Here is an 11,322-nt window from a genome sequence, read left to right as displayed (position 1 = left end):
CACACACACACACACACACACACACACACACACACACACAGCATTAGCTCCTGACCAAACTTGCAGCTTGCTTTTATGGAAGCAAAATAACTTAGCCATATAAAGATGGTGGTTGACTCAGCACTTGAGCTACACAGATCAAAGTCAGACCATCCAGATTCAAATCCCAGCTTGCCATTGGTTGGTTGTGCTGTTATTATTTCACTTAACCTCTGTCAGTCTCATCTGAAAAATGCAGAAGATAATAGTACAGACCACATCAGATACATGAATGAATGAGGCAAGGCACTTAACGTAGGTACTGACGCAGTAAGCACCTGAGAAAGGTGAGTTGCTGTTCCATTGGCCCTTCTCTTCAACATACCTGCAGCTAAAGTTAAGTGTTCCTATTTCCCTTTTCTTTGTAGATGACAAGGAGACTAGAAGTTCTCCAAGGGTCTTCCAAAGTTTCTAGACTTCCCAGAGTTCAGCAAGGAGCCCAGGAGGGTCAGCTGGGTCACAGAGAATACTTGGCGGAGTGATAGATGATGGGCTGATTCTCCCTTCCATCAAGCTCAGGGTACTCTTGGAGCTGGGTTCAAGAGCTGGATGGTGGCATAAGCATAGTTCCAGGTCCCCGTCTGCCAGTTAAATCCCTGAAACCATTCTGGGAGATCTTAGAATAGCTTCAGTGAATGGGTAGTCATAGACACAAAGTGATTTGGATAATATAGTGATGATTATTGTAAGTATACCGTTGGCTTCAAAATCAGTTCCCTCTGAACAAAGTCAAGTGGATCATGAGCAGGGTGTGAAATACCATCTTTCTGTGCCACCTCCTGACCCTGCACCACGAGAGCAGCAATAATGCATCACTCCACGAAGTCCTTCTTTGGCTAGATTTTATCTCAACAGTGACTGATGGTGTCCTTGCCAAATGGCAGGAGAAGGGTCTGCTTTAGCCAGCGGCTGTGGAACGTGGGCACTGATGAAGACAAATGAGTCCATTTACTTGTTACTTTGGGTCTACCACTAATGTTCTAGATGACAATGACACTTCATCCTTCCAACAATAGAGACAATTCCAAAAAAGGACCAGAAAACTAAAAAATTGGCTAAGGATGCTCCAATCAGCCCCAAAGGATGGCACAATGCTCATGCTCTTTACTTAAGCAAGAATTCTCTGACTCTTAAACTCCAGCTCATAACCAGTTTACTCTTATTCAACATATCATGCTAACAAAGGTGTTTATCTTGTTTGGACTCCAGATCTATTCTGTCACCCTCAGGGAGATGGCTACCTGAAGACTAAGCTATTGCCCAGTTTCTGAGTCAGTATGAAACTCAGAAGCATGAAGAACAGAAGTTTCCAGGAATAGGGAGCCTGGAAGATGTCTGGCTGCTCCCAGGATTGCAGAGCGTGTCTTCACTATGCTCAACACTGCCACTACCACTTGACTCACCAAGGCTGGAGACTATGATTTCCACCAGGACCAGAGCCCAGTCCAGCCTCGGCGCTCACGCTCTGTGGAGATAGGAGTAGGACATCAGAACCTGCTTCTTTGGTCCTTCGCCTGTGGTTAGAGTACTGCTCCAATACACTGATCTCCTAAAACCGTAACACTTCTCAGATGCTGGAAAGCACGTCTTCCTTGAGTTCCGATGTACCAGGAGGAGGCTGTGTATGTTGGTTAGAGAAGAGGAGAGTGACAGCTTTGCACACAATCTTCTACTGGAACATCCAACCTTTTCCCCCTTTCACACCATAGCTACAGAGCTTCTGAAAGCATGGAATAATAAGAACCCAAAAGAATTAATAAAGAGCAAGAAGGACGCTCACCCCACATGGCTTGGCATGCAAAGCACTTCCTCCATTTGTTAAAACTATGCCCATTAATCCTCTTAGAACTGGAGAGCTGGAATCCAGGCTTTTAGATCTATTTGTTCGATAAATATTTATTGAGCTTCTGCTCTGTGCCTGGCCCTGAGATAGTGCCTGGGGGTGGAAGGAGACCACAGGGAGCCAGACACACCCAGTGCCTGCCCTCTCGGTGCTAACCATGCGGCAGACAGACTCAATCTGTGCTGCAATTCACAGAATACTGCAAAGACTGCCCTGCAGTCTTCGCAACCAACCTAGCCCTGGAACCCAGACTGGTGACCCTATCTGGGGCTCACACTCCCATGGTTTCAGCCTGGCACACCTGTTTGTCCCTAGAAAGGCAGGTACAAAGAGCAAGACCTTTCACCAGCCTTACTCCGTGTTGTTGTATAACCACAGAGAAGAAAAGAAAGTAGCAAATGTACTGCAGCTGCTAGTTGAGCAAACTACGTCACTTAATTCTCTCACCTTCCTAGAACCAAAACCAATAACCAAAGAAGTAAGAGCTAAGAAGACCCTAATCAACAACGGGGACAGCCAAGCAGATACCTTGCAAAACATCTTCCCTAGCTTCCTCTGCTGCCCTGTCATGGCTGGGTTACACCACTTGTCATTGTTTCCGTCTGTCTTAGCCATCTGTTATACAGTGAGACCCTCGAGGGAAGTCTGTGTCTCATCCATCCTTACCCCACAGTCTAGATCACAGCCTGCCAGAAAGTTCTGCCAATCAAAGGTAGAGCACTAGAGAACCATGGCAGAAACAGGCAACGTCTATGGCTGCCAGTGAGGTGGGATACCTGGTTCTCTTTAATAGCCATCAGCTGTACCACCTTCTGCTATGCCTTCAAAGTAAGGATAGAAAGAAGCCCCCAGAACAGCCCTCAGCCAATGACTGATGTGGGTGGAGACTCTAGAGCCTGGCTCTTTCAGTCCAATGGGCCATCTTTGCTTTGAACTCCCCAGTGGGCTGGCCAAGACTTCCTAAGAGCTACACCTTGGGCTGAGAGTCTTCCTATCCAACTCTTCATCCTTCCCCTTCCCCCTCCACCGGTGTTGGCCACATCACAGCGTAAGCATCTCCCTACCTATTTATATATCTTGCACAGGTATTACTCTCAAGATCTCTGCACTTGTAGATCCATCTTGACATTTCCTTCATAAAGGGCCCACAATGATTAAAGCATGACATTCAGTTCTTCCTCCCATTGCCTCGCCTCCTTTGGAGTTACATTGGCCAGTGATTATTTCTAATCAATAAAATATGAGTAGAAATAATTTGTGTCCCTTCCAACTTGTGGCAGTTAAAAATCCAGCCTATCTTCCCCATGTACTACTTCCATATCACCTCCTTCTTGCAGTCAGAAGATAGGAGAGTCACAACACTAAAGCAGCCTGGATCCTTGTGTTACCGCTTGGAGTAGAGCCATCCATGACACCTTCTAGCACACACTAGACTTTGTATGAGCAATATATAAATTTTACTGTATTAAGTAACAATGTTTTCAGGATTTGTTTATGAATTCAGCACAGTTTAATCTACCCTAACAAAAGACATAGATATTCTATATACATACTTGTTTAGCATCTCTATTTCTATCACTGTCTAATTGTCCGGCTTGCTGATTTCCCTACTTAGGTCTCAGATTCCTGTATGAAGCAGTGTTAATCTCTGCCCACAGGAAGCTGAATACATGAAGAATATATGGAACCGCCATGCTGGAAGTCACATGACCAAGTCACATGGACACAGATCCCAGTCGCATTGGCCTGAAACACACTAGTTCCACATACATTTTTCCAAGATCCTAATGAGCTGGAGGACTAGCGAACAGTTCATGGCATGACCAGATCCCACTGAGGGTGCTTCTCTCTCACACACATGCTCTCATAAGCTTGTGTACGTGCCCTCTATCATAAATACGTATTTTTAAAGAATTGTTTTATTTAACTTTATTTTTTTTAATTTGACCAGAGATGGACAGAGCGAGAGTGAGAGAGTGCGAGCGAGAGAGTGAGAAACAAGCCACCAGGTCCAAGACTCAAACCATGGTAGGCCATGTGGGAGTCCAGCACCCTTAACCATCATGCCACTTGCTGGCCCCCATAAATACATTTTTTTAAAAAGATAAAATTAGCATGCTACAATTCTCAGGCTGGTACAAGTACCCTTAGTGTATTAGGTCCACCCACCACCCCCAGTGATCCTCTTTTCAAAAGGAAATTAGGGACATAGCATGTACATCTATGGGTGTCTGGATAGGTCTGAGGAGTTGGCAGGTGGCTGGCATGGCCAAGGTATTGCCCTCACATTGGGGAGGTTGGAGTTGGTGCTGGCAGGAGCATGCAGAAGGCTCTCCCACTTGGCAGTTTGCTTGATCCCAAAGTCCTGAAGTAAGGAAGGATGGAGACCCTGGGGAAGCAATCTAGACGAGCTTACCTACAGGATGCCCTGTATGGCCCTGGAGAACTGGCCCCGCTCTCATAGAGCTATAGGGCAGTGGGGAAGAAAGAGACCAAGATGGCTATGACACAGGGAGAATGAAAGATGTGCTGGGAGACACACGTTCATGAAGACCTCAGTGTTTGCAAGCTCCTTCGCCAACACCCCCTCTTGGCAATGCTGCACCAGAGAACAAGATGACAGATAACACTGCTTTACATTTATGTCATGTTTTGAGCACTCACATCCGTTAGAGTTATTCCTTACAACAGCCCTGTGAGGCCAGCATTATTATCCCCTATTGTACAGAAATAATAACAATGATAACAAAAGAGCAGCAAATATTTACTAAGCATTCACAGCATACGGAGGACAGATTTCATTGTGTTATCTAGATCATCTCATTTGTTCCTCACACATCCAAAATGGCAGTTTTATATCATTTATTAGCCCCATTTTATAGATGGGGAAATTGAGGACAGCTAGCTGCCAAAAGGTCACCAACCAAGTAAGTAATACCCAACAGAGACCCAAGCCCAGGTGTCCTGACCTTGAGGTCAGAGCTCATTCAATAGGTGCTAGGTGGGCACATGCTCAGAGCTCAAGGAGCGGAAGGGGCTGGAGAGGCAGTGTGCCAGCCTCCCCTCTCCCCAGGACACCCACTCCCTGCTTCTTCACAGAACGCCTGCTCCCAGTGACTACCTTGCAGGGACACACTCCCCTCCCTACCTCATTGGTTCCTCCCCTGCTGCCCTCCATTCTCAGGATCTCAGGGATGTCCATTCCACAGTAGTTCACACTGTGCTTCTGTCTCTGCTCAGGCCCCATCATCTCTCCCTTCCTTAACCTACTACAATGGCTTCCTGGCCTCTAGGTCTCCAGGTTGATTCTATCTACAGTCCAGCCTTTATATTCCTACCAGCCTTGATCCCATCAGGTCCATGTTCAAAATCCTCCCTCAGCTCCTGGGGCCTGGAATAAAGTCCACTCGTCTGGATACGGCATTCAAGGTCGTCCCCACCGAGCACTAGGCTACCTTGCCCTCTCCAGAACCTGCACTCAGGTAAAAACCCAACAAGTCAGTGCTCCCCAAACACACCTCAGACGTTGCTGTCTTCACTCTTTGACCTCGGGGACCCGTCCTGGGAGCTAACCGCCATTTTCAGAGCTCCTGCCTCTGTGTGTCAACATTCTGTTCACCCTTCCAGGCCCATCTTGACCTCCCCTTCTCTAGGAGGCCTCTCCTGACAGAGATACACTCTTCCCCGTCTCCCAATGTCCCCGGCATCTGCTGTTTCTGCCTTTAGTTGAGCTCCTCCCAGCCGCCTGCCTTTGTGGATGTCTGCAATTAGAATCAGCGCATCCCCATGCTGTGCCATGTGGGTGACCTCACCGCCCTCTCTTACCACAAAGGCTGGAAGATGTCTCAGACCTGGCCCATCGGTGTCATATGATTGGTTTGGGAGTGAACACATGACTCAATTCAAGCCAATGAGAACTAAACCTGAACTTTTGTTGAAACAGAAAATAAATACTTTCTTTTTTTTAGATTTTGCCATAGGGTGTGTACGTATGCTCACTGGAGGAAGACAAAGAGAGGGAAGGTGAGAAACCACTCCCACACACACATGATCTATTTTCCTCCTGGGATTTTGGGCTTGATTTTCAAGCCACCAAGTTCAGCATTTGAACATGGTCAGTCATGAGGGAGTCCAGCACCTTAACCACCATGCCACCTGCGGGCCCCAAGAAACACTCTTCTTAGTGAAGTTTCTAAACTGGGAGTGTGTAAGCCTACAGCTGCTAGAGGCCATCTGTGCCACCAAACTGAGAGAGCCAGCCCCAGAACAAAGCCAGCACAGAGGAAATCAGAGCCAAGAGACAGAGAGGGAGATATTTTTAAACATAGCCTTTCAGTCCCTGGATGCAGCCATACCTGAATACAACAGACCCTGGGTTTTCTCAGTCACATAAACCAATTAAACCTAGATCTCTGCCACTTCAGCTAACGAGAGAGTTCCAAACACTATTCCTATTCAGGACCAGGTACCATGCTGGCCAGTGGGCTACAACCACAGATACGTGAGCCTGATCCTAAAAGAGCTCGAGTTCTCTTTCATTCTTAATTACCGCTGCATAGGGATGGACTTCATGAACTATAAACATTCCCCCTTTTAAAGTGTACAACTCATGGTTTTTGGTTTTCTGTTTTTTTGTTTTGTTTTTTTTTTTTTTATTCACAGAACCACACAACCAGCTCCACTACCGTTTTCTACCTTACAGTGAAAATGAGGAATGCGTTCTTGCACTGTTCTCTATTTGCAGGTTGCCTCTCTCAAGCCCAGGACCATGTTCTCTGCCTCTCTGCAGTAAATCCAGTAGGTGTTCAGTAAACATGTGTTGAGCTGTACTCAGACCTACTTAGGAAGCACAGCCACATCCCACCAGTTGCTTGGATCCTTTCTAAAGCACTATGAATAAGAGAACAGGTATTTGGCAAAACCACTCTGGAAAAAGACACGCTTACCCACCACAAAATTTTTTCTCAGTTTTCTAAGTTGGATCCCTGCATTGGGGTGATCTTGCTGAGAGTTGTATACCTTTGGCTCCCTGAACTTTCCCTAAATTTATTACATAATTATCCACAATAGTAATAAGTGGGGATATATGTATGTCCAACAATTAGACACTATGGAGTACCCAAAGAATAGACTAATATACAAAGAATAGAATAGTATACAGCCACTAAAAATCACAGTCACAAAAATGCTTTGAAGGCACGAGGAAATACTCATGATATAATACCTCTAGCAGCTGTAGGCTTACACACTCCCAGTTTAGAAACTTCACTAAGAGCTCACGGAGTAAGATCACAAGTACACAAAATAATAAACACTGAAAACTGAAAGGGAATAATGATAATTATTAAGCACAATTATTTTTATGTAGGTGGCTTATGGGAATAATGATAATTATTAAGCACAATTATTTTTGCGTAGGTGGCTTATGAATAATTATTATTTTTCTTCATGTTTCTCTGTAATTTTCAAATTTTCTACAATGAATATCAATCAAATAAGAAAAGTAACCTTATTTTTAAACTATCCCATAGCCATTATTTTATTTTATTAATGTGTCTACTGAAGAATAAGAAGCAATCGCATGGAGGACATTTCTGAATCTTCTGAAAAACTTTTTTAAAAGGAGACATTGTACTTTGGATCCTTCTAATTGAACATGTAAATATCTACCATATTTACTTTTTTACTTTGACTGCCAGGAAGCCCAGAGCTAAGTTAAATACTCAAAATGCAATGATCTTTTACCCCAGATTCTTACTATGGTAACTTCCATGTTTATATATATATATATATTTTTTTTATATAAATTTTAGTAGAGCACATATCTCCACACTGGAGAGAGACCAAAAAAAAAGAGAGGGAACGTGAGAAAGCACCACCTGTGGGAGATGACCGTTCTGCAATCCCTTCTCCTCTGTGTCTCCTTTCAGGATTTTGGGCAAGCAAGCACACAACCTGGCATGTTTTTCCAGTTACTGGGTCGAGGACTCAAACTGCACAGTTATTCATGTGGGATCTAGTCACCTTAACCACCACGCCTCCAGCTGGCCCCTCTATATAGCTTTGATGCTTCCTCTTACCTGTATTCACTGGTCTTGCTTGTGTTTCTACTTGCACAAGTCCTCCCTGCACTATATAAATAAGAACTTGCTGAAATGATTTCCTATCACACCAGAGAAGCAGAGGTTCTCATAGGCAGGTGTAGTATTAGGTATTTCATTTTTGCAAGCATGTGGCACTGAGTAGGGCTTTGAGAGTTCTATTACTGTTCTGGCTACAGGAGAGGATGAGCATGGATAAAGACTGTAGCAGGCTTGGTTATTGAGACAGCCTGTCTCAACAACCACTGACCAGATTAACCCATTCCTTGCTGAATCTCCATCTCCTTGCAGACCATGTGGACAAAGGTCCATCCTGACTGCCTCGTCCCTGGCCATTGAATCCATTAACTAACAGCAAGTCAGCAAAGCAAGCCAAAATCCATACCCATCCTGTATTCAAGTCTACAGACCATAAGGGACACAGAGGGCAAGTAATTAGGCTGAACACACACTCCACAAAGAAATCTGAATAAATCGGGCCCCAAACAGTCTTCAAATCGTTCTGCATTTTGCTGCAAATTACCCAGACTGATCCTTCCTTCACTCTGGCTCAGAGAGAAAGTACCTCTCCTTTAAAGATGAGGCCACTTGGAAACACTAAGTAATTATATCACCTGGGTACTCTCCCGAATGGTGTCCTCCATGGCAAGAGATAACCTATTTGACTGTTAGCCAGAATTCCTTTCTTTCTGGTGCTCACCACCCTGACTCGCCCCAAGATTTCAAAAGCAGGGAAAAGAAATAAGCAGTCTTCGTATTTTAGTTGTGACATTTTATCACATCTAAAGCCACGATGTGTCTTACTTGCGAATCCACGCCAAATAAAAATGAAGGACGGGAGGCAGGCAACATTTATTTAGTGCTTACAGCATGCCACGCCGAGCCCTGGCTGCGGAGCCTGCCAGCTCAAGGCATCTCCTGCTCTGCCCTGTTAGCTTCTTAAGCCTCACATCGCCACACCACAGAGTACAGATAATATTCCCACTTTTTCAGATCTGGACACCTGGGCTTAGAGAGATTACATACCTGCCTCAAGGTCACACGGGGTGGGGGGTAACCTGTTTCTAACTACAGAACCCGGGTCCAGTCTACCCCACAGCCAGAGCTCTGGGCCCTTCAAAGGACTGGCGAAGCTCCCGGGTTTGCATGACACTGCGATGATCCTTCCTCCTCCTTTCCACTGTTTCCTAAATATTTCCACAAGCTGGAGAGCCTTCCAATTGCCTCATCCTCTTGACTTGGGGCCCTCTAACTCAGAAAGTCATCTAGACACACTCGAAAAATTAAATGTAATAGCTTCAACCCACACCCTGAAACCGAGAGCCCATCCTCACGCCGCCACAAGCAGGCGAATGTGCAATCTCTTGCAGGGAAGCCTCCTAAAGCGAAGAAACTGATGGTGAAAACATCGTGCAGCTGGCAGTACCTGGTGATGATGCAAGCGGGGCTGCCCTGCTACCAATGTTTTTGCCTCCTAAGAAGCGGTTCTCTGGTGTCCCTTCCAGAAGACTACGTATGGAACCCACAGAGACGCGATGCCAAGACATGCCTCCGTGTCAGTGCATGGCTCTCGCCATTTCGGTGTGCTGGACAAATACCCCAGGGAACTTAAGAAATGCTCGGGCAAAGGAGGAGGGCAATGGGAATGTCATTCGAATATGATTTCACACCTGGTTAGCCCTGCACAGCCACCCAGCGTGCATCCTCCCGGGGCAGAGGACGCCTCTCCGCCTGCAGCACCCTGTGCGCACCGCCGCCAACTGCCACCGGTTCCTTCACCTTTTATTTACAGCGCAGAGCAAGCTGGTTCATCAGTGAAGCGGGGGAGGCGGGGAGTAAGGTACAATCTAGATTCTGCTCCTTCTCCAGGGACATAAAAAGGGTCAGAGAAAGGAGAAAGCGAAACCTAGGCTGCTCCAGCAGCGCGGTGTCGTGACCTTCCTCCCCAAAGGGGTCTGCACCTGGGCTGAAGCAGAAGCGCCCGGGGAGCTCCGGGAAGCCGGGGTCAAGCCCTGCGCCTGGGGCCCGCTTGGCGAGGTGGAAGAGGCGCCAACGGAGCGTACTGCACAGGAAATCACTGCCCCCTTCAGGCCGCGTCTCAGACTCTGCGGCCGGAGCTAGGGGCTCTCTCCGTACACAAAAACTCGCGAACCCGACCTTGCGCGGCCGACTTTCGCTCGTTCAGGCCGCCTCCGCGATCCCCAGTCCCAGGGCTGGAGGTGAAGGTCCTCACTGGGGCTTCAGGCAGAACCCACGTCTAGGGCTTGGGGAGGGGTCTTGGCCTGGGAAGCTTTTAACTCTCCCGGGTTCCAATCAGAGGAGGCCAGAGGGAAGCCGGTTGCTGCGCTCCAAGTCCCTGCTCCGGCTACCAGGTCGCTTCAAGTCTGCGCCCAGAAAACTGCGCCGGCAGCCTCCCGACACCACCGCGCGTCTGGGGCGAGACCTGCCAGGGTACTTTCTGAGCAACTAACCCGAGGGCGGTTTCCTCATAAAACCTCTCCGGCTACAGCCAGCGATAGGCACATCCAGGCAGCAACGCTACAGAGCTGGTGGCCGCACACCTGCCGGCGCCGTGCGGGCTCCGCGAGCAGCTAGCGCGCACCACGCGCCCAGCCCCGCTGCGCGCTCGGCCCCCTCTGGCCCCTTGGGTCCCGTAGCGCTCTGGACTGAAAAGGCAGTTCGGCTTTGCTAGGGGCCAGTGAGCAGGCCTGCGGCCCCTCCGGCCCTGGGTGGCCCAGTTTGCAGTCAATGCGCCTGTTCCTCCCACCCGGAACCCCACAGCCCGGTGAGAGATACTTGGGAAGGGGACACCACTGCAGGCCTTTGGGGATTCATCCCCCACCTTCCCCTCTCCTTCTCTGGTCAAAGGACACCCTAGTCTTCTATTCGCGCCTCCTCCCCAACACACACACATGCACACAGACACACATACATATCCCACAAGAGGAAGATGCTAGGCAAATGTTGGTACCAGCTGTGCTCGCCAAGCCCAGCAGGACCCCGGGGGCTGAGCACTGAGCACCAGCCGGCGGTGCCCTGGGCAGGCGCCGGCAAATCAATCGGAGCTCTAGCCAAGGGTCGGAGCTTGCCTCTGTCCAGCACTCCCACCAACATCGCCCCCCACCCCCACCACCGAGCCCCGACGGCACGGGATGCCGGGCACTCACCTCGGTGTCGTAGAGCCGCAGGTCGAGGAAGTAGGGGCGCAGGAGTGACTCGTTGCGGATCTGCTCGATGGCCAGTTCCACCGCGGGGAGCACGCCGCGCCCGATGCTGCCCTTGGCCACCTCCTTGGTGAGCGGCATGAGGCCCATGATGGAGAGCGGCGGGCTGCTGGGC

General features: G+C 48.3%; 1 protein-coding gene across 1 annotated transcript in view; it reads right to left on the bottom strand.

The window, feature by feature from the left end:
- Nucleotides 1-11,315, bottom strand: part of GABBR2 (gamma-aminobutyric acid type B receptor subunit 2) — a 414,026-nt gene extending 402,711 nt beyond the window's left edge. The window contains exon 1 of the mRNA XM_006143690.1: nucleotides 11,151-11,315. Within this exon, the coding sequence (XP_006143752.1) occupies nucleotides 11,151-11,297 (147 nt within the window). The 5' untranslated portion in view covers nucleotides 11,298-11,315. The remainder of the gene's footprint in view (nucleotides 1-11,150) is intronic.
- Nucleotides 11,316-11,322: the final 7 nt, after the last annotated feature.

The sequence above is a fragment of the Tupaia chinensis genome, unplaced genomic scaffold (assembly GCF_000334495.1).
Source record: "Tupaia chinensis unplaced genomic scaffold, TupChi_1.0 Scaffold000104_1, whole genome shotgun sequence".
NCBI lineage: Eukaryota > Metazoa > Chordata > Mammalia > Scandentia > Tupaiidae > Tupaia > Tupaia belangeri.
The sequence above is the reverse complement of the archived record's forward strand: the minus strand, read 5'-3'. Positions and strand labels throughout refer to the sequence as shown.